Source organism: Aricia agestis, chromosome 2 (assembly GCF_905147365.1).
Source record: "Aricia agestis chromosome 2, ilAriAges1.1, whole genome shotgun sequence".
NCBI lineage: Eukaryota > Metazoa > Arthropoda > Insecta > Lepidoptera > Lycaenidae > Aricia > Aricia agestis.
This window is the reverse complement of record NC_056407.1, coordinates 13,807,331-13,834,438: the sequence shown is the minus strand read 5'-3', so window position 1 is coordinate 13,834,438 and position 27,108 is coordinate 13,807,331. Positions and strand designations below refer to the sequence as shown.

Below are 27,108 nucleotides of genomic sequence, written 5' to 3'. Positions count from 1 at the left end.
TGGAAGTCGGTTTTAATTTTTTGTTATTTTATTTCATTTTAGATACTATTAGACAATGCTTAAACGGCCAGTCTGAGATTAGCTGAGTCCCAGAGACAAGAATTGAAAAAAACTATGATGAAGTCAATATTTTTTACAAAATATAGGTAGTAGTCCTAATGTCGTTGCAAGTAAGGTCGAATTTCGACCATTGGGCGATCTCTAGTTATCTCGAACACTTCATGAGAGTTCACTGAATCCGGTTTTTGATCCTTTCTTAGCTATTCGTGCCTGTGACAGACAATAATTTGAGCATTTCATTTCAATTCATATATTATTATGTGTTTTCTTGTACTAGAGAAGTGAATTCATAGGCAGATCTACGTAATTTGGTTGCGTTGTGTCAAACCCAGCCTACAGATCACCACATTGAATTGACATAGCTCTACCAAACGACGTAGGTCCGTCTTCTGCCTATGAATCGATTTCTTCGAACGTACATACCACAAGCTATAATGTTATTAAATTTTGCAGCAGTGAAATTGCTAACGCAACTTTTTTTAAATTCATCCCCGGTTGAAGAACGAAGTAGAGACCAGTTTGCGAAGAGCCTAGATATTTTTCCGCACCAAATCTAGTCCCTAAATATAACTGATTAGCTTGCGTCAGCGCCGCCGTGACGTCTGCTCTGCTGTAAATGTCTCTCATAATCACTATAGTTTAGGATATAGCTACAGCTCTCCAGATTAAATTTCAAGGCTGTTTACATCTAATTATTTAGTAATCACCAATTAATAGTGGCATAATTAATGCAATTGGGTTAAGAAAACTCTTTCCTATGACTAAGCCAGAAAATTTGCCAATAATTATTGTTGACCTAAAATATTTGTAGCGCTATTTCTAGCTGAGATCTGGGTAAAACCTAACGCTATGAAACGGTTTTTTAAGTGCATGCGAGTATAGAATTTTTACCATGTAGTGTCAAGTGGCTATGGAGTATGGGCGTATAGATTTGTTCTCGATCATTTATTAATACTAGACCAGAGTCCAGACTGAAAAATATAAAGAAAGCCAATGATTGTACTACGTACCGTTTCTCCCATACGGACATAAATGATTATTGTTTTTATCTAGACCTAGATTTTTTTGTAGGAAAGAAAAATATGGGACGAGACAAGAATTGAAGTACTGGTATAAGATTTTTTCTTTCAAATCTATACTTAGTCAATTTTCATTCGGATTTCGGAAAATATTTTTAGAATGATTTGACCGAAACTTTTCCGTTACTTTTATTTGTGAATGTCGCAATTATTGTCCGAGACATTTTACAAATATTTTTGTCTTGTCTGTTGTTGATATTAAGAACTTGTTGATCATAAAATCAAATATTTCCGTGAGTTAAATATATAAGTGATTATAACATAATACTATATTACATAGTGATTGATTGTTTACAGCATTATATGAAACGAGGATGGAGTCATCTAAAATATTGCTTATCAAGAACACTAGTGAAGTAATTAATATTGTCAACCTACACGTAGCAGATAGGAATTTAAAGGCACAGAAATACTTAAAAGTTAACGTCAACCGGCTGCACTCACTGCCGCACTCAGAGTGGAACATTAATTACTTAAATGTAAGTACTTCAAAATTTTGACATAAGATTATCTGTCAAACTCTTCATTAAATTGAAGGTTAATCTCAATTATATGTCTCTGAGTACTTCAGAGACATTTTAATGATGATTAAACTTCAATTTAATGAAAATTTGACAGATAATGTCTGGGGCTTAATATGTCAAATCTTCATATTATTTTAATTACATTTACGTACTTAATTATTAATATTCGTCTCTGAGTGTAGTAAATAATTTAGTAGATAGTAATTTTAGTAACATTGAAATGCGGGTTGATACAAAACCAACAAAAATATCTTAATTTCGGTAAATAGTGAATATAAGTAGTACAACAATATTATTCTCTATAGTTTTAAGGTGCCCATACACGGGACAATTTGTCGTTTCGATCGATCGTCAAGAAAATCGTCCAATCGATCTTTTGAACGTAAAATCGTTTGCGATATTGCTACACACGTACAATTTGTCGTTCGATTTTAACATCGAGGAGATAAATCGTTACGATAATTGTCCCGTGTATGGCCACCCTAAGAGCCACACTGCGGTGTTAACGCCAATGTAGAGCAACCTCACGAATCTCAAAGGTTTATTGCCAATCTAATTTATATCTTATTTGTTCGGTGACGCGACTTGTATATTTTGACTTATGTTTGTTGTTTCTAAGAAATGTGACATGACGCGCATTCCGAGATGACTAACCTTCCACCGCGCCAAATGGGTCAAAGTGTTATATTACTAAATATTCATGGGGCATGTAATGATTTAATTAGTCCGACCGTCTATTTTTACCATAAGACCATTCAGATAAAATCTCATGTGTCCATGATGTTGTTATTATGCTGTGATTAAAAAACAAACGATGTAGGTGAATGTCAGTCCCGGTGGGATTTGATCATGAGTGGATTAATAATGACGGTTTTTCAACGATCTTCCTGCTTTCATTAATTCATCAGTATTAACAGGTTGAAGTGCGTATTCAAAGATATTACTCAGCTTATTAACTAACTGTCGCAACTACGAGACGAATATCAATAATATTATTATGATGAAGATTTTGACATAGCCTCATGATACGTCATTGTCTTTCAAAGTCTTCATGAAATTAAAAATTAATCATAATTAACTGATAAATATCTGAATGCGGCTTATTAATCTCGATAGTGTATTCCTTATTCAGAAACGTAATTATGCAATGACAATTTTGGTGCATGCATAGTTTGCATGTGAAATGAACGTCTCCTTGGCGACTGGCCAGGACAAGAAGGTCGCAGGCGCCGGCGCGCGGCGCTGACCGGCTGACAGCCACATAATGAAGATTTTTATATACTTACCCGCATACATTTGTCAACAAGGCTGTTTTCGTTTATTTATGAACTTGAGGACTGATTTGTGGTGAATACAAATTAAAATTCAAAGGGTTTCCTTACGACAGTGGTAATATAGATATTGTCGCCAGTAATTGTTACTTATTGAAAAAAAAAATTCAAATGCTAGCGAAGACAAAAGAAGCTAGCGAAAACTAGCAAAGAGAAACATGGATCGAGTAAAAAGTTTGCAACCAGCTAGGGCTTTTGCAAAACTTTTATTGCATTTGCTAGAGATCGCACAGGGCACATTATTTGTGACCTGTGCGATCTCTACAGTCTACACTCTACACAAATGGTGCAATCTGTATAGTGTACAGTCAGATAAATGAAATAAATTCATCTGGGTGCAACCTAACTGGATGAGGTAGTAGGTGCCTACTACCTCATACAGCTAGAAACATAAATTTCTGTGTTTGTTTAGTTGCAAATCGCAATATAATATATAAAGGAAAGGAGGGCAAAATCGTGAACACAGTGAAAATCGTTGTGATTTCGAAGTCAGCGAATAAGCTTTAATCTATAAACATTTCTCAGACCGTAAACATCTGTTGCACCCGTATTGAACATTGTTCTTAGTATGATTTAGCACGTGGTAAGAGCGAATAAACTTAAACGAAAGCATGCGGCATTTCATAACAGGAAACACGATAATCCGACGCATGTGCCAGATCTTCAGTGTTCCAATGCACGCTGTTACATTAGCGAGTTTATTTTGGACGATTACACTGCCTTATGAGTCGTCCGAAAAAATAGAGATACTCAAATGAGGTGCGATTGCCAGAGGAGTGAGCACGCGGAGTATTTAATCGGTACACGTCACAGTTTGAAGCTCTAATTATACAAGGTTTAACAAAACAAAATGTTATGTTTTCTATGTTTTTATGAAAAATGCCCAAACATCATGAATTCTCCCATACAATCATTTAAAAGAAGAAGCTCTTTCAGCGCTGATATTTTTGCAGTGAACTCAATAACGCCATTTTGGGACACCTTCAAATTGCGGTTTAACTTTGAACAATACATTATTGTATTGTTCAAAGTTAAACCGCAATAATTCAAAGTTACCCATAATGAGCGTATCTACGAGGTATACACGCATACACAGTACACACGCCGAAGTATTATACGAGTATTTAACTTTGTTTTGTTACATCTGTATATAAATGTCAGTATACTTGCCTTGCAACAGCTGGATGGTGGCCTGGTATTCCGCCAGCTTCTCGTCGACGTAGCCCTCCTGGGACTGGTTGGCGATGATCTCGGCGGTGGACGGCCCCGTGTCCTCGTCCTCCTCCTCGTAGATCATCGGCCGCGGCGGCGGGGTCGGCTCCCCGTACTCCCGCACGGGCTCGTACGGGGACGAGTAGTAGTACTCGGGGCTCTGCCCCATGACGGGGGAGATGGGGTACGGGGATATGGAGAAGTGGGAGCTCGGCGACGGGGAGTGCTGTCGTAGGTGGGGCGAGTGAAGCGGACGGAACGGCCGGGGCGAGGGGTTGACCGGCGGCGGCGACAGGATGGCGGTGGAGTGGCGCGGGCCGGAGATGATAGGCGGCGGGCTGGGCGCCCATGGCGAGGGCGGGCGGTAGTGCGGGGACGGGGAGGGGGTGAGGCGCGCGCGCCCCCGGCCCGGTGGCTGCGACATCGTGCGGATTGAGTCCTGTCAACCCGGGGTGTCACGCCGTTATCTGCATCGCTGCAACAGAATGATTGCCCTCATTAGTGCTGCTGCTCTTGGCGACACAGAATTGGCAGTGGTGGAAATTGGAATGGTACAACTTGACATACGAGAGTCTTTGAGGGAATTCATTCAATTTAGAACTCAAAATTAAATAAGTGCTCATCATTGATGTCTACATTACCAATTAATGTTGATGATGATAATGAATTCCTCTGCTATACGAGAGAATGCGGAACCACGATGTACACACTAAATAGGACGAAAGATATGAAAAGCGAACCATTCTATTTCCGGACTTCACCGTAGGGATCTGTATTTAGAAAATATTGTCTGTGGATTTGTAAAATAATGGTAAAATAGTCCAGATGCCCGATGCTATTATTTATGGGAGAAAATCTTGCGGGAATTAAATCATGTGTATTTAAAAAAAAACTTTTTGTTCTAAGAATGTCCTATTGAATATTTCTTATTGTCGCAGATAAAAATTTGGTTATAATTACTAGTAATCCATCGTGGTTAGCCTGTCTTCGACTTGAGCTACGATGAACGGCTTCTCTTCGAGTTGAGCTACGTTGGTTGGCTGGATAGCCAAGATTTACACACCAAGATAATATAATAGTTAACAGCATCCATATTCTACCATCAAGAAATTGATTCATTGGCCGACGGCGGACCTACGTCCAGGCGCGGTCCGAAGGGAGGTCACAGGGGACATGACATTCACACTCCACCATCAGCCTATTGAATCAACTTCTTTGATAGTACAATCGACGTTGATCGTGGGCATTAATAGACGAATATCACGTCTTGTGTGATGTGTCATCCCATCACAGGCTTACATGGAAAAGCCGCAAGGGATGTAAACGTAAAGCGTTGATAACGAAAACTTTATAGTATGTTATTATTAGATACAATAGAGTTTTCAAATAGCGTTACAAATGCCATTTTTAAAACCCAAAACTTGATCGCTTAAAAAATCTAATTATGTAATCCTTTGATACGTTATTTGCATCACCGATTTAATCAGTAATCTAGTCAATGACCTTCTAAATAGACATAATGGCTGACGTCCAGAATTTGATAATTCTCCCAAAATTCAGACGAAAAAACTGGCCGTCCTCCAAACTAGCCCAGAGAAATTGTACCACGATAGACGAGACTTATCTTTCTTATCTAGTTTTATAGTTTTACTCTATTGTATGTTTTTGTTTTACGAAGATTTAAGTATAAAAATCTCATAAATCATATTTGTCTAGGTAATATTTTGATTCTACGGTCTCGATGAATGGTCATTTGCAGATATCTCAATTCTCAAGGACCAACTAAGAAAAATATTAAAAGGTATGTAATAACATATCCTTTAAGTATCAGTATACCTACGTACAATTTAAACTAATAAGTTTAAATTGTACGTAGGTATACTGATACTTAAAGGTATAAATGTAGGTAATTCTTGGTAACGTAACCATATGTCCCGCTTTGGACGGGACAGTCCCGCTTTCAGGCAGTCTGTCCCGGTGTCCCCCGCCGCGTGCCGAAATTCTCCCGCTTTTGCAAACTGTCAGACATAACGACAATTTAAAAGTATTTTTATTATGTTTGAAAAATCCCGGCAATGCCTGGAAGTAACGCACTCCGTATGGGAGTGCGTTACTTCCAGGCATTGATTATTCAGGCATAATAACAAAGGTGATTATTCTGCCATATTTTGCTCGATATCAATAATGGTAGATATAACAGAAAAGCACTTGAAAAATTCACAAAATACTCAATTGTATTTTGATAAATTATAAAATGAAAATAAAATTAACTAATATTGGTGTATTCCGTAGATGTCCCGCTCTGACAAAAAATTAATGGTCACGTTAGTAATTGGTAACCTAGTGAATAAGTGATCTGAATCTATACTGCTAGACCTCTAACGGCCGTTCCCAATATTTGATCTATCTCTGGTTTTGCCCTACTAGAGATAGGAATAGCTCACAATTGACATAAAATATATTATGTCTCTAATGTCTAATGTGAGCTATTCCTATCTCTAGTAGGGCAAAACCAGAGATAGATCAAATATTGGGAACGGCCGTAATTAGAAATTAAGAAGATAAATAATAATAATCTTCGAACCTTGGACGTATAAAAAAACTTTTTATATGTCCATGCTGCGAACACAGTAGTTATATTAAGAGGTCACCCGTGACAACAATAAAGACGACAATAACAAAGAAAGTAGGTATACCAAAAAGAATAGGAAACATCGCTCACTCAAACCACTGAAAACTATTTTAAATGTAACCATAATATCATAGTCAATATAATATATTTTATAACAGTCGATGCATGACGGGACTCGGGAGTGATACAATCGACGGATTTAGACGAAAAAACATCTGAACGATTGGAGTGCACATGATCCGTTACTCTCCAGATCTCTGAGTACACTTGCCAACAAAAGATTTCAGCTTTAATGATTGACTTCGTCATAGACTACTCGATGTAATAAATTAGGTTCACTCGCGTCCAGGTCCGCTTGGCTTTCATACATCTTTTGGATGTAAAACGAAGATATGAACCCCGAATGAAGTTCGGTTTCGTGCATCATTATCAACTCTGAATTCATGAAGATTACAGATCATTTTAAAGTCGTTTGTTCAATCAAGAGACTTTATATCTTGAATTTTGGTTTTACATAATAGCAGTTATTATGTGGTACCAAAATTCAAGATACAAAATATCGACTCTTGATTGTTAGGTACTTTTAGTTACTATAAGTACCTCATAGTCAGCATATTTGTAACTGTAGGTATAATGTCGCGGGCAACAGCTAGTCTGTATTTAAATATCTTGAACGAAGAATAAACGGATGAATTAAATGCTCTACATACTTTATTAAGTCCTATTTTTGTGTGGTCAATATAAGATTACATTAGAAATAGTATCTTTAACTCATAAAATACAGTTTTACTGTAAACTTTGTCGGATAAATCAATGTCTCGGTTTTCTCCAGCTATAATGTAACATCAGTTAACACAGATATATATCGCATATATATCTGTGTTAGTGTTTACGCACGTCCGTGGGCGTAAGAGGCTCAGGGAATAGACTTATGAAATATGGTGAAATGTGTTTCATCTATTCATAAAACATTTAACTAATCTTGTAACGATTTCGAGTGTACACGCTCATGTTTGTTATTTTACAGTAAAAAATTAAGTACAAAGATAGAACACGTTCGTAGTTTTTTTCAAATTTTGAGTTGGTTTTTAGGTCTTTACCGATGGCATAGTCGCATTAAATTAGGTTTTGATACCAACATTATTTTTCCAAATGTTTAAGTGTGTCGTATTCGAAAACATAAACAACAGGTAGCGGAAACGGAACTCTGTTTTACAAAAAATATATACCAGTCTATTTGAGATAGATAGACTATTATACATATAGGAGAGAGCCTTATATCGGTGTATAAGCGTCAAAAGCGTGAAAGCATGTCAAGTTGGGACCGACTTACTCGGACATAACAAAGGAGTCGGTCTGCATATTTCATGAAATAAAAGTGTTTTTAAAGGTTTTTAGTGAATATTTTATGCTAGATATTGTTGAGTTTTGTGGTTCCGCTAAATAATAAACCATAAGAACGGCCAAATAATGCCTTAAACACGTGGATTTGACATTAAATACGTAAGTTTAGCATTTTTGTAAGCTAAAAAGATGCTATTTAAGGCATCTATATATTAATACGTGAGAGAAAAACTTTGTAACCCTTTTTACACGTAGGTGCATGATATTTCACATAGTTATAGTTTATATTGTGAAGGAGTGCATCGAGCTAATATTATTTTAAAATGATGCTTTTATCATATATATTTTTAACAAATAAAAAGTTATACACACTACGACACTACTACTAGGAAAAATGACAGATTTTTGAGTGACAAGCCTATACATACGAATTATACTCTTTTATTTGTGGTTGAAGTCTGTTGACAACAAGTTGACAAATTAAAAATGGATTATTGTTTAAAATTTAATTTGTTATTATTTTTAGCAATATTCCGCGAAATAAACTTCCACCTTTAAGTAAATGAGTGAGTGTACGCTTGCCTATGCGTACACTCACTCATTAATTTACTTAATTTAGTTTATTTCGCGGAATATTGCTAAAAATAATAACAAATTAAATTTTAAGCTATGGATTTCTGCAAAGTAACGCCTGATTCCATTAATTAACTGGATTATTGTTTTTTTTATTTAATTATAGATACTATTAGACAATGCTTGCGGCCGTTCCCAATATTTGCCCTACTATCTATCTCTGGTTTTGCCCTACTAGAGATAGGAATAGCTCACATTAGACATTAGAGACATAATATATTTTATGTCAATTGTGAGCTATTCCTATCTCTAGTAGGGCAAAACCAGAGATAGATCAAATATTGGGAACGCCCGTAAACGGCCAGTTTGAGATCAGCTGAGTCCCAGAGACAAGAATTGAAAAAGACTATGATGAAGTCAATATCTATTACAAAATATAGGTAGTAGTCCTAATGTCGTTGCAAGTAAGGTCGAATTTCGACCATTTGGCGATCTCTAGTTAGTACTAAAAATGTCATATCAAGAAATAATTTGGCTACAAAAATTGCATAGCTTTTTACGTGTGTTCAGGGATGCACATTACTTGAACTATAGTTTATCGATATCATCAGGACCCGATCTAGCCATTTAGCCGCTCCAGGCAAAGATCATTCTCGCCGCCCTTTACATATACCTACAGAAAACATATTTGTTGGGGGAACATTTAAGTAAAATACTCAAATATTTCCACTAGCAAACTTAAGGTAGGTTAGCTGGTAAAATTCTCAAACTTAAGTGGTGGATGGCTAGGTTGGAAGATAGGAATAAGTCAATTTCGCCGCCCCTCATTTTTGCCGCTCTGGGCAAATGCCCGGCTCGAACCCCAAAGGCGTCGCCAAGGGGGGGCAAAGAGGGGCAGCTGCCCCCCCTAGAGATTCTAAAAAAGTTGCCAAATATAATGCAAAGAACGACCACTATAAATTAAAATCTGATAATTAAAAAAAAATACAATGTTATTGTTACGGTACACGGTATACGGACATGAAGTGCCATCTAGCGGCAAACCAGCGCAACTGATCAGTGGACACACTACACATAAATCCCCTACTCGAAACTAGATGGTGCTAGGTGGTACATGCTCGAGCCTCCTAGAATGTTCCACTTGTTTACTTGCTTATGTGAATCGGGAACTTTCTGGAATTCGTCTCGCCATATAAAAAGCCGCAGGTAGACGGCCCGGAATTCAGTTCAGTTCGAACGATCGTCAAGGTGATTTCGGAGTGAAGACAAGTGATCAATAGTGAGTGAACTAGTGAAACCTTCGACTTGGCTACGACCTAGGACAGTGATAGTGCTTAGTGATTGGACCTAGTGATTAGTGTTTTGACTTAGTGCTAAGTGTTGTGACCTAGTGTGTGCTTGTGTGACCTAGACTTAGTGAATAAAGTCTTCAAGAGAGTCAGCAGGTCTTTCTCTCCAAATCCTTCGAAACCTAGCACGTAACAACTGGTGTCAGAAGTGCGATTTGGAGATGCCATTGACTCCGAGAGAGGACTTCAAGGGGAGTGTCAGGACAAGAGCACAGCGAGCTGCTGCCATTGACTCCGAGAGAGGAGTTGCGGAGGCCACACCCACTGGGGACCAAGCTCCGCCCACTGCGGGGCAGGCCCCACCCGCTAGCCCCGCCCACCAGGCTCCGCCCACTGACCACGCCCCCCAGGCTCCACCCACTTCGGGTGAAGCCACGCCCACAGGCTCCGCCCACCGGGACCCGCCCACTGACCACGCCCCTCAGGCCCCGCCCACTTTGGACATGACCACGCCCACTGGCTCCGCCTACCAGGCCACGCCCACTCAGGCCACGCCCACTGGCCCCGCCCACTGGGCCCCACCTGCTCAAGCCCCGTCGACCAGCTCCATCCATCTTGCCACGCCCGTTGTTTCACGGCCCCTCAAATGGCTCCTCAATTGGAAAGCATAATTGAGTTAATTCAGGCTTTGCAAGTTGCCCAAGACCGCAAACTCGGCGCTTTGCAAGATTCTCAAAGGGCAATGACGGAGTCACAAGACCGCAAGCTCGGCGCTTTGCAGGAGTCTCAAGAGCAACACAAGGACCTCCAAGAGAAAGCGCTTCTGGCCATAAAGGATGTCAGTGACAGGGTGACTAAGCTTCGTAAAGATGTCGACGTAATGGACGAACGGGTTACCGGGTTAGGATTGGATATGGAAAATGTGAAAACCAACATCACCGAACTACAGAAGAAAGTAGTGCGCCTTGAAACTACGGGAGCTGCGGTATCTAGTGGAACCACTATAGTGGTGCAGGGACCAAGAGTAAAAGTACCGCCATACGACGGTACTACTTCTTGGAACGCTTATCGTCAGCAATTCCAGACGGTTGCTTCTGCCAACGGATGGACTGACGAACAATGCCTGACCGCTCTCACTGTCGCGCTCAGAGGGCAAGCCTTGTCGGTCCTGGAAGCACATACAGGAAATGGGTTCCAAGACCTGATGGAGGCACTTGAATCCAGATACGGGGAGAAACACCTGGAGCACGTGTTCCGTGCCCAACTACGTGACGTTCAGAAGACTGCAAACATTGTGTTAAGCAGGAATCTAATGAAGTAACATTAAAGTTAACGAAAACAAGTCCTTTGGGTCCATGGGAGAACGATGCTATGAGGGAGGCTCAAGAGAGAGATGAGGACCTTCGGCACATCATCACATGGAAGAAACGGGGTCACGTAAAACCAACCTGGAGTGAGGTTGCACCCACTGGCGCTGTCACCAAGGCGTACTGGGCGCAATGGGACAGTCTGATACTCCAAAATGGAATACTTTACCGGAAATGGGAGAAGACGAACGGCAGAGAGTTCCATCTTCAGATAGTTGTCCCAAGAACGAGAGTACCGGATGTTCTCCGGGAAATGTATGATGGCGTATCAGGAGGTCATCTAGGTGTCAAGAGGACGTTAACAAAAGTACGAGAACGATTCTACTGGTTGCATTGTCGAGATGATGTGCAGGATTGGTGCCGCAAATGCACTACTTGCGCTGCATTGAAGGGACCACAGACAAGAAGCCGTGGGAACCTGCGCTTGTATAACGTTGGCGCACCGTGGGAACGAATTGCAGTTGACGTAGCTGGGCCATTTCCTGTAACGGAATCGGGAAACAAGTATTTTATGGTTGTCATGGATTACTTCACCAAATGGCCCGAAGTATTCGCCATACCAAACCAGGAAGCTACAACAGTTGCCTCTAAGCTAGTCGAAGAAGTGGTATCTCGCTTTGGTGTGCCTCTAGAAATCCATTCCGATCAGGGCAGGAATTTCGAATCGCAGGTCTTCCAGGAAGTGTGCAGAATTTTGGGAATGCATAAAACGAGAACCACCGCGTACCATCCACAGTCTGATGGAATGGTTGAGAGATTTAACCAGACCCTTGAGAGGCATTTGGCGAAATTGGTAGATGACACACAAAAGGATTGGGACAAGTATATACCGCTCTTCCTTCTGTCGTACCGTACCGCCGAGCATGAGAGCATAAAAGCTACCCCGGCGTATGTCAATTACGGTAGAGAACTGCGAGTACCAGTAGACCTCTTGACAGGAGGGTCACCGGAGGAACCGAAGACCATACAAGACTATGTCTGCGATTTAAGGGAAAAGATGCGCTATATGTACGCCATGGTTCGGGAAAATGGGTTACAGTCAAGTGAGAACATGAAGACCAGATACGACCGGAAATCGAACACGAGCGGCTTCGAAGAAGGGTCACTGGTGTGGCTGCATAACCCAACTCGCCGAAAAGGGAAATCTCCAAAGTTGCAGATCAAGTGGGACGGCCCATACAAAGTGGTTACCCGATTGAATGATGTGACTTATAGGATTCAAAAGCCACCAAGAGGGACATTCAAAGTGGTGCACATAGATCGTCTGGCGCGTTACCATGGCAGTAACAATGATGCTCGGGACGAGCATCTCTAAGAGGGGAGTAGTGTTACGGTACACGGTATACGGACATGAAGTGCCATCTAGCGGCAAACCAGCGAAACTGATCAGGGGACACACTACACATAAATCCCTTACTCGAAACTAGATGGCGCTAGGTGGTACATGCTCGAGCCTCCTAGAATGTTCCACTTGTTTACTTGCTTATGTGAATCGGGAACTTTCTGGAATTCGTCTCGCCATATAAAAAGCCGCAGGTAGACGGCCCGGAATTCAGTTCAGTTCGAACGATCGTCAAGGCGATTTCGGAGTGAAGACAAGTGATCAATAGTGAGTGAACCAGTGAAACCTTCGACTTGGCTACGACCTAGGACAGTGATAGTGCTTAGTGATTGGACCTAGTGATTAGTGTTTGGACTTAGTGCTAAGTGTTGTGACCTAGTGTGTGCTTGTGTGACCTAGACTTAGTGAATAAAGTCTTCAAGAGAGTCAGCAGGTATTTCTCTCCAAATCCTTCGAACCCTAGCACGTAACATTATTATAACTTATTTACAATAATTATTAATTACGAGCTCAATACTTTCTTCTTACTCTATATAATATCAAGATTCATATTTAAAAGCTTTTAAGCAATAAGTGCCTACTTTTAAGTATATGTAATCATATAGAGCTTTTATGTAGAGCTTTGGCTACGGCCGTCGCGTCGGCAGCACATAGCACATAGAGGTTAGAACAAGTAATAACTAATAAGTAATTTAAACACGTATATTTTTTCTAAACCTATATTGCACAGCAATGTATAATATAACTTTGCTGTGCAATATAGGCTACGAGAAAATTTACATACTGTTAAAAATATCTTACCGATTCCGTATTTACTGCTCGATGCAACTTTCAAAATGAAAACTATGTTAAATCGGAATTTTAAATCTCACTACATAACACACACGAGAGACACAATTACCACTAAATATCACGTTTTATTTATCACTAAATATCACAACAATTTGTTTTAACGTTAAAGTTAACGCACGCTGAAAATAATACTTTTCTTCACAAATTTTCTAACGAAAATGATGTCCGGAAATCGTGTGTTTGAAAAGCGCGTAGCTTCGCGATCTTCTGGCGATGCGTGTCAGAATTTCAGTGCCAAGCGCGAGTGTGATCTAACCTTTACGTCTGCCAAGGGCATGAAAACAGTAACGTTTATTTTTAGTGACCGATTTTCTAGTAAAACAGTAGTTGTTTTGTTTCATTTTCCTAAAACTTTCATATGGACCCTTGAGCTATCCACATAATTTCCTTCACTCAATTGTAACGAAAGCGACGCGAGTTAAGTATTACACGATTATGTTAAGTTTATGTAAAATTTTAGTTAATTGGATTGATAAGCTACTCTATTAAAGTAAAATAATAAGACTTTTAAGCTGTAGAATCCAGTCTATACTTCTATTATGTAGTATGTACTAGCGATCCGCCCCGGCTTCGCACGGGTACAAAATATATATAGCCACTGAAAAAATGATTAAAATCGATTCAGAAGTTTTGACTTATATTCATTATAGCGGTCGCCCGTAGCTCCGCCCGCTGCAAAAAGCATACCCAGGAAAGACTCGGTCTTTAAAATGATTGTCAGGTCAATTCACAGACTGCAACGTACACTAACATCGACGACGCAGTCATCTGCACAGATTATCTTCCTCCCGCACGCGGCACGCATCGTAATATTTTAATTTCGCCATAACTTCTAAACCAAACGTCCAATTTTAATCATTCAATTTTATACGTGGGAGAGCCATGCTTCGGCACGAATGGGCCGGCTCGACCGGAGAAATACCACGTTCTCACAGAAAACCGGCGTGAAACAGCGCTTGCGCTGTGTTTCGCCGAGTAAGTGAGTTTACCGGAGGCCCAATCCCCTACCCTATTCTCTTCCCTACCCTCCCCTATTACCCTATTCCCTCTTAAAAGGCTGGCAACGCACCTGCAGCTCTTCTGATGCTGCGAGTGTCCATGGGCGATGGAAGTTGCTTTCCATCAGGTGACCCGTTTGCTCGTTTACCCCTTATTTCATTAAAAAAAAAATTCAAAGACCAAATATTATCTACATAAAATGTACTTAGTGATGAAATAATTTATTTTGATAAGGATTATTAGCATGAGTAAAATAAATGCGTTTAAATGTAGTCCAAAAAAATCAAGGATTTTTAAACAAAACAATGGTTGTTGTGCCTCACTTGACATAGATAGGTATAGTGTGTTGCGGACATTTTTGTAGATATTTGTAAGATCTACATTTACTTAGAACATTGTATGGTTCTATCTTTTATAGTTTAGGCAGCGTACGCAAAATAAGTAAATTTTCTGGTTGTTTCCGAAAAACTAAAATATCTTACGGAACCCTATATTTTCCAAAATAAAAAGTAGCCTATGTTACTCGTAAAGAATGTAGCTTTCGAATGGTGAAAGAATTTTTAAAATCGGTCCAGTAGTTTTTGAGCCTATTCATTACAATTAAACAAACAAACAAACAAACAAAGTTTACCTCTTTATAATATTAGTATAGATTAATTTAGACAAGACAATACCAACGATATTCTATGTTTTTAGAGAGTCTAGACTCTAGTCCGAAGAATATATTATAGTATACCTACATTAATTTTGAAACTACCTCCAGTGACAATTGTTTCTCCGAAAGTTAAAACTGTTTCTAAGCTTTCGTAGAACCGAATGTCTTAAGTGTGAAAAAATTAACCTTTCATTTTTTAGGTCGTCGTGTTGGCACGTTGCATTAGATCGAAATGGTTATTAACGCGAGTTAACATAATATACGAAAGTGGGGCACAAAGTGGGGCATCCCAAACGAGACGTGGGCAGATCAAGGCCGGGAGTATTGAGGATGCACAATACGTACTTCTGACAATTTCACGGTATTTTAAAATGTAGAGTTTCCGAGAAAAAATTAAAAAGTAAGTATATGGGTATTTACTATTTAAAAGTTTTGAGATACGAAGAAAGACAAGTACCATCACTACATAGAATATTATTATTTTTAAGGGGCTACCTGGCAATTTCGTTTAAGTTCAACCTCTATAAAGTCTGGTGCAACTTAAAGCACAATACCGACAGACATCGACATGCTAATTTCAGGGCGGTATCAGCCTTTTAAGTCAAGTTTGACGGACGTTGTTGGTAGAGTCCACATCCTGAGGATGCTCCGTTGTTGTGGCGAAACGCGCGTCGAGGTTTTCAACCTGCATGATGATTAGGGGCCTTGCACGGATTTGCCAACATTATTGCTTGTGTGGTGGTAGTGGTGTTTGCAGGTTCTTGCATGCGAGTGTACGCATAGGCAGTGGTACACTCACTCATTTACTTTAAGGTTGAGGTTTATTTCGCAGAATATTGCTAAAAATAATAGAAAATTAATTTTTATTAGTTTGTTATTATTTTTAGCATGTGATAATAATGATGATTAATGTAATCACTAATCAGCATAGTAGCTTTAAATGCTGGTGGTTCTTTAAACAACGCCGAAACTCGAAAAACATGTATCTATAAGGAATCAGGAGTTCTCTATGCTTCTGTTCAGCACTTTCGGAACCGTGGTATACAATCATGGTGCAAAATCTTACTTTTGGTAGCATATTATGATCAAAATATATCACGTTAAACCAAAATAACCATATGTTCCCATTTGAATTTCAAGGTTTCCCCTCGATTCCTCATGGTTCCCATCATCAAACCACCACTTTTGTGAACATGGTACCAACTCGGAACGACAACAAAAGAAAAAAAATGAAAATCGGTTCGCAAAATGCGGAGAAATCGTTGAACATACATAAAATAAAAACCGGCCAAGTGCGAGTTGGACTCGCCCATGAAGGGTTCTGCAGCAGCATTAAGGGTCATTTTTATGAAATTAAAAGGTTTTTGAATTATTTTTATATTTCAGTTGATTTAATGAAAGTTTATTTAAGGTTTACCATTTATGACGTATACAAAAATCTACTTGCTAGATCTCGTTCAAACCAATTTTCGTTGGTAGTTTTTATAATAATGTACATCATATATTTTTTTTTGATTTATCATGCCTACTTTAGAAGTTAGAGGGGGGGGGGGACACAAATTTTTCCACTTTGGAAGAGTCTCTCTCACAAACTATTCATGTTAGAAAAAAAATATATTTGAAACTTCGATATGATTTTTGAAGACCTATTCATAGATACCCCACACGCATAGGTTAGATGAAAAAAAAAATTTTTTTGTTTCAGTTGTACCTATAGAGACCCCTAAAATTTTTAATAATTTTTCCATTTTTGTATCAAAATCTTAATGCGGTTCACAGACTACATCTACTTACCAAGTTTCAATAGTATAGCTCTTATAGTTTCGAAGAAAAGTGGCTGTGACATACGGACGGACAGACAGACAGACATGACGAATCTATAAGGGTTCCGTTTTTTGCCATTTGGCTACGGAACCCTAAAAACCACAGCCGAACGTATAACCTCCTCCTTTTTGGAAGTCGGATAAAAACGAAGACGTTTCCCGATTCCGGTGTCAGTCATTTTTACTACGCGACGCAACGGATTTTTATGCAGTTTTTTGGGACTGCGGATAGCTACGGCTCTTGTTAAATAAATCCCATCAAAAACATCCTGTAAAAAAACCAAGTCTCGCAACTCAGTTTTTATACCGTAAAAATTTATGAGATCCATGCAATACCAAGTCGGTTAATTAATTTATTCAGTCCCTACCTAGATAAATAAATAGATCGACTTGGACTTCGCATGGAGGGCAATAGATTAAACAATCTAATAATATAATAATTATGTATTTAAATTGTAAGATACATTGTGTTTTCATGCGATGTCCATATGTCCATAATATGTCCATATGGTATAAAAACTGAGTTGCGAGACTTGGTTTTTTTACAGGATGTTTTTGATGGGATCTCACTTCTTTTTGTAGAGTCCTACTTTTCTCCTTTTTGGTACCTTTCATAAATTTTGTAGAGTCCTACTTTTCTCCTTTTTGGTACCTTTCATAAATTGCAATTAATGTAACTTTGTAATCTTATACATGTACCTATATGGGATTACAAGTTATTCACGAAGTTAGAGAAAGAAGAAGAAAACTTGACAGTAATTATGAAATGTTTATTAGGTTTTCCCTTAATTAAGACCCTAAACACTAGCTAGATATCTCTCTACCGACGATAAACTGGAGATATTGATGGTACGGGTACAAATTCATAAACCGCAAACGTAACTTTGTAATCCTATACATTTATATGGGATTACAAAGTTATTTACGAAGTTAGTGTATCTAGAAAACTGGACAGAAATTTTGAAATATTTGAATTTTCCCTTGTTTTAGACACTAAACACTAATTATATTCTAAATTTGAAGGTTCTATGTCTGCTAGAAGTGCCTTAGACTTTTGGTGATCGGTCAAGTGACAAAATTAAGAAACTTTAACAAGTTACGGTTCTTAAACTACTGGTGCAAATTGAATAAAATTTTAAATATACCGTGTTTATACAATGCTTGCTTAGCAACTGAAAATTCAGGCTTGTTGGTTTATCCACAATGAAGTTATAGGGGGTCAAAAAGAGCCTGAATTGGTTCGAGAAAAGGATAGTACGGCCGTGCCGCTTTTTTGCTCGACTTGGAGGGGGCACTGCCGTGCCCCCAGATAAAAAACTCTTTATTCAAACCATTAGTGAAACAAAACTAGATTGTCGGAAGCAGACGCTTTCTCAAATCCTAGAGACCTAACCAATAACTTCACAGAATGTGAAATATTTGGCTACAATAAAAAATTATGTGTTTTTTTCGTAAAGATTGAAAGTAGCGATCAGCAAACTAATCGTTAGCATTTACTATAGCTGACGGATAGTTGATGGTTAAACAAATGGAAAGCATTTAACTTACACCCGATGAAAAAATCTATTTATCCTAACGAGAACATCTATATAGAATACGCGACACACTTTCTTTATACGATTTCTAGATAATTAAATTTAAATCCTTTACATAATAAAAAAATGCATCATCAGAGAAATTGATGGCGGAACTACATTATTCAATCGGGTTATCTCAATTAGTTAACTTGACCAAATTAAGAAGGTTCGCTATCTGTCTAAACATAATATTGTAGATTGACGTTTTTGGTAAAGCCACACTTCAATGTCTGTCCGTCTTGTGTGTCTCCAGGCTGTAATTACTCAAGAACCGCTATAGCTAGACTCCTGAAATTTTCACAGATTGTGTATATCTGTTGCCGCTAAAACTACAAATTCACGAAATACAAACTTTTATTTGCACTTTAATAATTTATAATAAAATTTACATAAATGAAATTATTAAGGGGGCTCCCATACAAAAAACACAATTTTCAGCCTATTTTTGCTCTATTGTGGTTCGGAACCGTTCGTACGCGAGTCCAACTCGCACTTGGTCGACTTTTTTATGTTTAATAGCAAAATGATTGTGAATCTTTGTCTTCTTACATCAGTACCCGTCCTGAACGAAACTACGTAAACAAACCTATTTCAATGCTTACTTCACGCCTTCACGGTAACGCTTATTCAATATGCGTTAAAAAGAGGTGCGAGTTTCATACACAAACCTTGCATCATCTCTATCCTAGTAATCTATACATTAATTTGACGCCTCCGTGGTCTAGTGGTATAGAGCGCGGCTCTTGACTCGGAGGTCGTGGGTTCGATTCCCGCGTTGGAAACATGTTATTTCCAAGTTTGGTTAGGACAATGCAGGCTGATCACCTGATTGTCTGACAAGTAAGATGATCCATGCGTCGGATGGGCATGTAAAAAGTCGGTCCTGCGCCTGATCTCTCGCCAGTCGTGTCGGTCGTCCGTCCCACTGGGTTATGAGAGTAAAAGGAATAGAGAGTGCTCTTGTGTACTGCGCACATACTTGGGCACTATAAAATTACTCCTGCGTAGCTGGCCTGGTTTCAATGAAACCGGCCACCGTCACCGAAACCGGTGTGGGAGCTATTATTATTATTATACATTAATACTGTAAACTCTAAAGTTTATTGACTAATTAGAACCTCGACATTTAACTGCCGCACTCAGATCGAATATTAATGACTTACTTGCAATTAAATGAAAAGTTCGACAGATAATGATGAGGCCATAAAGTTAATATATACTCTACGAATAATCGTAAGTCGTAACTCCCATACTATTACCGTTTTAAATTTGGTTCCTTTCGATCTGTCATGTAACGTCAGTCTAGTACCGCTCAAGGTCACCTAAATATTGCAAATGTATTGAAATGTGTAAGTTAAGGTTTAGGTATTTTGACAAGTATTGTGGAGCCAAAAAACTTAACTTAAAAGTAACTCCGTCAAAAAACATTTTTGACGGAGTTACTTTTCCTTAGTTTTTATTATTCGTAGTATATACTATATTAACTTTATGGATGAGGCTTATGTCAAAATCTTTATTTTCAGTAATTAATTTTCGTCTCTGAGTGCGGCAGTCCGAGTGTAGTAGAGACTAGTCGAGAGAGTATTAAACTTGAGGTACATTGAAAGCCGATATTACATAACAATTTTTCAGGATCCGGTTGTTAGGGAAGAGTGAAGACCCCTTGTATTGCAAAATAATTTAGAGATTTAGTCCTTTACACTGCCCCAAAATAAATAGCACACACAGCTAGTTATATAACTCCTCTTTAATAGAACTAGCTGTGTGACCGAGTTTTGCTCGGTATCCGATGAAAATGAAATTTTCTAAAAATGATTCCTAGCTAGATCGATTTATCGCCCCCGAAACCCCCTATATACTAAATTTCATGAAAATCGTTGGAGCCGATTCCGAGATTCCAATTCCATATACAGGGTGTAACAAGTCTGTACGTGTTCCTTGTAGAGAGTTATATATATATATATATATATATATATATATATATATATATATATATATATATATATATATATATATATATATATATATATATATATATATATATATATATAAGAATTGCTCGTTTAAAGATATAAGATATTAAATAGAAGGAGGAGGATTATTATCGTTTCGTACCCTATTACTAAGACTTCGTTGTCTGTCCGTCTGTCCGTCTGTCTGTCAGTCTGTCGCCAGGCTATGTCTCCAGAACCGCTATAGCTAGGCTTCTGAAATTTTCACAGATTGTGTATATCTATTATCTGTTGCCACTTTAACAACAAATACTAAAAACAAAATAATATTAATATTTAAGGGGGGTTCCCATACAACAAACCTGGTTTTTTGGACTTTTTTGCTCGTAATCAATAATGATAAGAGGTCACTTGAAATTTTCACAAAGGCCTTAAATATAAGTATGTGTACTTTAACATTTAAATAAAATAAATAATTAAGGGGGGCTCCCATACAAGAAACACAAATTTGGCCTAATTTTGCTCTATAATTGTACATACGGAACCCTTCGTGTGCGAGTCTGACTCGCACTTGGCTGATTATTTAAATGTCAATAGAAAAAAAAGTTACATAAAGTAGGATAGGAGAAAAAAATTAAGTAGGTACATAAAGTAGGGTAGGATACCAAAGTATAAAAAGATCAGTTATGCCACAGCCAACCGACGAGGCTATAATATATTGTATGAAACAGTTTACTACGACAAGGTTCTAAAATCAATACCAGGATCTCCGACGTCCAGACTTTGCGGCAGACTTAATTTGTCTGGTGACGCAATGCAGCAAGAAAATAAGCACTACACACTACAAATTTATAAAATATGCTTGTACGAGAAGATGTGTTTTATACTTTGATCATTGATGGTAGGAAAATATTTGTTGGGTATGTAAACTTTAATTTTAGGAAATCGTTAGATTTATATACTAAGGGCCTGTTTCACCACTTCCTGATAAGTGCCGAATATGCTATCCACCACTTAACTTGACCGATGAAGTATGGAGGATCTGTCGAAGCAGACCCTTAGACTCCATAATATTTAAAAATGTGGACCCATCGTAAAAAATCTTATAATTAGAAGGGTTGGAAAGCTGTTTAAGTTGACAAAAATAGTATGCATATATACAGGAAAAACCCACAGATGAAAAAGATATCGATGACTTTGAGGTTAGGAAAACACCGGGTCCGCTTCCGGGCACGAAAGCAATACGCGACTAATTTAAAACAAGACGTCTCTCGTTTTGATGGATAAAATTAGGTTAAATGCAGACATTTTGTAACTTAACACTCCGTTCGAGCACGTGCTACTTAGCGGCTACTTGGTCCAGTTGCCAGTACTCACCGGTTACACAGACAAATCAATCCTCAGAGCACTACGCACTTCCACGGTCACACTCACTAAACCCAAATTTGGTGTTCGCTTTTATCGCCGTTTGCGACTGAATTTCGGTACCGCGCGTTTTTGGGAATGTCGGCGGCAGTCGTCGGTGGACTGAGGCGGGCGGGCGGCGATCGGCCGCTTTCGATCTTTAATTTTAGAACTTGGCTCTCGCCCCGGTTTTATATAGAAGTGAGTACATCGTATAAAGCAAATGCGAGATGCGGTCGCGCAGCAAATTATTTAAAGGAATTACCGCTTTTTTATTTTAAAGGATTTTTTGCATTCGGTCAGCTACACGGGTGTCTAATGGTTGGAGATTTTTGTTATGGTGCTGCCTTCCCACTAACATTGGCTCTACTTCAATCGAGTTTTTTTTATTTCAATCCATACTAATATTATAAATTAATGCGAAAGTATCTCTGTCTGTCTGTCTGTCTGTCTGTCTGTCTTGCTTTCACGCCAAAACTACTGAACCGATTGCAATGAAATTTTGTACACAGTTATTCTAGAGTCTGAGAAAGGACATAGGCTACATTTTGATGTGGGAAAATATCTTATTTCCATGAAAATATCGATGAAAATGAATTCGCATTGCGCGTGGCCAGCGCTCATCCCGGGGGTCCTGGGTTCGAGTCCCGCAGGCGGAACAAAAAGTTTTCAATGTTCCTGGGTCTTGGATGTGTATTAAAATAAAATTTCAAAAATCTTAAACATATTTTATGTATAATATTATAAAAAATCCAGAAATATATCGACGCAATGAACATTTTAGTTCTAATACGATGCAACAGATGGCGTTTTATTTTTTACTTTATTGTAACATAGAACTAATTATACTTATTAGTTAGTATGTTTTTGTTTATAGTTTTTAATACGTTAGAATATTATGTTTATCCATACTAATATTATAAATGCGAAAGTATCTCTGTCTGTCTGTCTGTCTGTCTGTCTGTCTTGCTTTCACGCCAAAACTACTGAACCGATTGCAATGAAATTTTGTACACAGTTATTCTAGAGTCTGAGAAAGGACATAGGCTACATTTTGATGTGGGAAAATATCTTATTTCCATGAAAATATCGATGAAAATGAATTCGCATTGCGCGTGGCCAGCGCTCATCCCGGGGGTCCTGGGTTCGAGTCCCGCAGGCGGAACAAAAAGTTTTCAATGTTCCTGGGTCTTGGATGTGTATTAAAATAAAATTTCAAAAATCTTAAACATATTTTATGTACTAGCTGTTGCCCGCGACTTCGTCCGCGTGGACTTCAGTTTATAGTACTTTATAGCGCGCGATGTCAACAAAATTGGTGTCAAAAGCTTTAATAAAAAAAACCTGGTACCCCTTAAATCAATACAGCTGTGCAGTGTGCATACAATAAGTATTTCATTTTTTTATATTAAACTTTATATTTTATGCCAAATTTTAAAGCTTATTTAGCCCTCCGATTACACAACTTTACCCATAAACTATTTATCATTGATAGATTTAAGGTTACGTCACTGCACAGATAAAGTACTGACTTATTTAATACCGTAGAATAGATATAACAATCGAAAAAAATCGAAACTTAAATGTAAGATAATACCACGTCTTATAGGAAGACTTTTGAGCAAGCGTCAGCGCGATGTAGAAGACGCACGGCGCCATCTATTATGAATTGTTGGAACTAACTTAATTTGAACAAATTTACGCATTTTCACCCCCTTACAACCCTTTTTTCCAGTAAAAAAAAGTAGCCTATGTCCTTTCTCAGGCTTTAGACTATCTGTATACAAAATTTCATTACCATCGGTTCGGTAGTTTTGGCGTTTGGCGTGAAAGCGAGACTGACAGACAGACAGACAGACAGAGATACTTTTGGCGTTTGGCGTGAAAGCGAGACTGACAGACAGACAGACAGACAGACAAAGATACTTTCGCATTTATAATATTAGTATAGATTATGTGCACACTGCACAGCTGTTTTTGGGTATTTTGATTAATTAAGGGCCGCACTACACCGGAATGGCAGCGGCGAGGCGAGCACTTTCAGCGCTGCCATTCCGGTGTAACGCGGCCCTAAGAGGGGTACCACTTACCAGGGTTTTAAAAAGTTTTTAAATTTGACACAAATTTTGTTGACACCGCGCGCTATAAACTAAAGTCCACGCGGACGAAGTCGCGGGCAACAGCTAGTAACTTATAAGGAAGCCCGAGGGGCGAGGGACAAGCTAAATTGCTTTCTTGTTCCGCAAAGAAATTATTATGATTACTAGCTGTTGCCCGCGACTTCGTATAAAATATAAAGTTTAATATAAAAAAATGAAATACTTATTGTGTGCACACTGCACAGCTGTATTGATTTAAGGGGTACCAGGTTTTTTTTATAAAAGCTTTTGACACCAATTTTGTTGACATCGCGCGCTATAAAGTACTATAAACTGAAGTCCACGCGGACGAAGTCGCGGGCAACAGCTAGTACATAAAATATGTTTAAGATTTTTGAAATTTTATTTTAATACACATCCAAGACCCAGGAACATTGAAAACTTTTTGTTCCGCCTGCGGGACTCGAACCCAGGACCCCCGGGATGAGCGCTGGCCACGCGCAATGCGAATTCATTTTCATCGATATTTTCATGGAAATAAGATATTTTCCCACATCAAAATGTAGCCTATGTCCTTTCTCAGACTCTAGAATAACTGTGTACAAAATTTCATTGCAATCGGTTCAGTAGTTTTGGCGTGAAAGCAAGACAGACAGACAGACAGACAGACAGACAGAGATACTTTCGCATTTATAATATTAGTATGGATAGTAAGGATTAGAAATGCAGTAGGAGTTCTATAAGATAAGATAGATTGATTATTATTATACCAAGTGATTATATTATTAAACATAATATTCTAACGTATTAAAAACTATAAACAAAAACATACTAACAACTAATAAGTATGATTAGTTCTATGGTACAATAAAGTAAAAAATAAAACGCCATCTGTTGAATCGTATTAGAACTAAAATGTTCATTGCGTCGATATATTTCTGGATTTTTTATAATATTATACATAAAATATGTTTAAGATTTTTGAAATTTTATTTTAATACACATCCAAGACCCAGGAACATTGAAAACTTTTTGTTCCGCCTGCGGGACTCGAACCCAGAACCCCCGGGATGAGCGCTGGCCACGCGCAATGCGAATTCATTTTCATCGATATTTTCATGGAAATAAGATATTTTCCCACATCAAAATGTAGCCTATGTCCTTTCTCAGACTCTAGAATAACTGTGTACAAAATTTCATTGCAATCGGTTCAGTAGTTTTGGCGTGAAAGCAAGACAGACAGACAGACAGACAGAGATACTTTCGCATTTATAATATTAGTATGGATAGGTCATCAAAGGGTTTTCGTGGTTGATTACCGAGCTTACCGCAGCCGCAGTCAATCCTAGTTTACTGATGCTGTGGCCAGAATGTATGGGAACCAAAATGTTAAATGAAAAACATACTGTACTAAAGCAATATTCGCAGACTTTGTATTTGATTAAACTTTGTAAAACAAGGACTCAAAATAGAACAAATCTCGATTATTGTTTAACAAAAAAATTAAACTGACTTCCAAGGTAAAAACAATATTCTTAAAATGATCTAAATAGTATGAAATAATTCTTATTCTTCATAAGTACCCTTTTCAAAATTCGACTAAACCTCAACGAATTCTGTAGGTACCTACTCAATTTTCATTCGTTTCAATGATGATGAACATGATCAATCAAATTGATGTATTGGCTTATGCCTCCACTTGTTTAAAGAACGCTAAAACCGCCGAAAAACCCGTAGGTATCTATAAGGATTCAAAAGTTCTGTTCGGTACCTTCGGATTTTCATATTGTACCTTATTTCAGCAAAACAATGATTTCTATTTCTGTTTCTGTTTCTGTCGGCCAAGTGCGAGGCGGACTCGCACACGAAGGGTTCCGTACCGTTATAGAGGAAAAATAGGCCAAATTTGTTTGTTTGGTATGAGAGCCCCCCTTAATTTTTTATTTTATTTAAATATTATTATTAATTATTTATTAAAGTAGACATAAAATTAAGGCCTTTATGTAAATTTCAAGTACCTAGCTGTTGCCATTATTGATTACGAGCAAAAAAGGCCAAAAAAATAACGTTTGTTGTATGGGAGCCCCCCTTAAATATTGATTTTATTTTGTTTTTAGTATTTGTTGTTATAGCCGCAACATAAAATACATAATCTGTGAAAATTTCAGAAGTCTAGCTATAGCGGTTATTGTACGACAGTATATTATAAGTTTATGGGTTATTGAGTTAGAGCCTGGAGACAGACAGACAGACGGACAGACATCGAAGTCTCAGTAATAGGGTCCCGTTTTTACCCTTTGGGTACAGAACCCTAAAAAATACACAGGTTGTTGGGTGAACACCGTTATCCTTAAAACCATCAAATGAGCCCGTCAAAATGAACAACTTTTTAACCGACTTCCAAAAAAAAGAGGAGGATATGTTCGGCTATGGATATTTTTTTTTATTTTTTATTTTTGTATGATATATTATATATTTGATATATTACTTATATGGGTTCACAAACGGCGGAGTAATCGTTGAACGATTACTCCGCCGTTTGTGATCCGATTTTCGAAATGTTTGTTTTGTTGTATTAGGTTTCACTCCAATTTGTTCTATGACAATAATGCTGGGAACCCAAAAAAATCCGTCGTCATACCCGTACAAATTGCCGGGCATCCGGGCATCCGTTTGGGTAAGAAGACGGCATTTTTTTTGAGTTCCCAGCATTGTTCTCATAGAAAAAGTTGTTTATTTTGACGGTCTCATTTGGTGGTTTTAAGTTTTAAGGATAACGGTGTTCACCCGAACAACCTGTATACAGACGAACATAATATAACCTCCTCCTTTTTGGAAGACGGTTAAAACAAAATAAGATTGTGAGAACCTCATTGGAATTCTATTTCTCTAGGCGTCTAATACCTAACCCCAATCTAGAGTAGTAACCCAAGTCTAGACTAGCTAAACGCCCCTAATACCTAATTCACAATAATGCAGGAAAATAAATTAGGT

The 27,108-nt window shown here is 38.2% G+C and overlaps 1 protein-coding gene and 1 long non-coding RNA gene across 2 annotated transcripts in view; one reads left to right on the top strand and one right to left on the bottom strand.

Moving 5' to 3' along the window:
* Positions 1-22,148, bottom strand: part of LOC121739928 (nesprin-1) — a 164,886-nt gene extending 142,738 nt beyond the window's left edge. The window contains exons 1-2 of the mRNA XM_042132546.1: positions 21,989-22,148; positions 4,165-4,681 (exon numbers count right to left, since the gene is read on the bottom strand). Coding sequence (XP_041988480.1) covers positions 4,165-4,630 — 466 coding nt within the window. The 5' untranslated portion in view covers positions 4,631-4,681; positions 21,989-22,148. The remainder of the gene's footprint in view (positions 1-4,164; positions 4,682-21,988) is intronic.
* On the top strand, positions 6,473-26,327 carry LOC121739948. Its single transcript, XR_006037509.1, has 3 exons — positions 6,473-6,534; positions 14,256-14,257; positions 26,314-26,327. It is a non-coding gene; the product is annotated as an uncharacterized LOC121739948 (long non-coding RNA).
* The last annotated feature ends 781 nt before the right edge of the window (positions 26,328-27,108 follow it).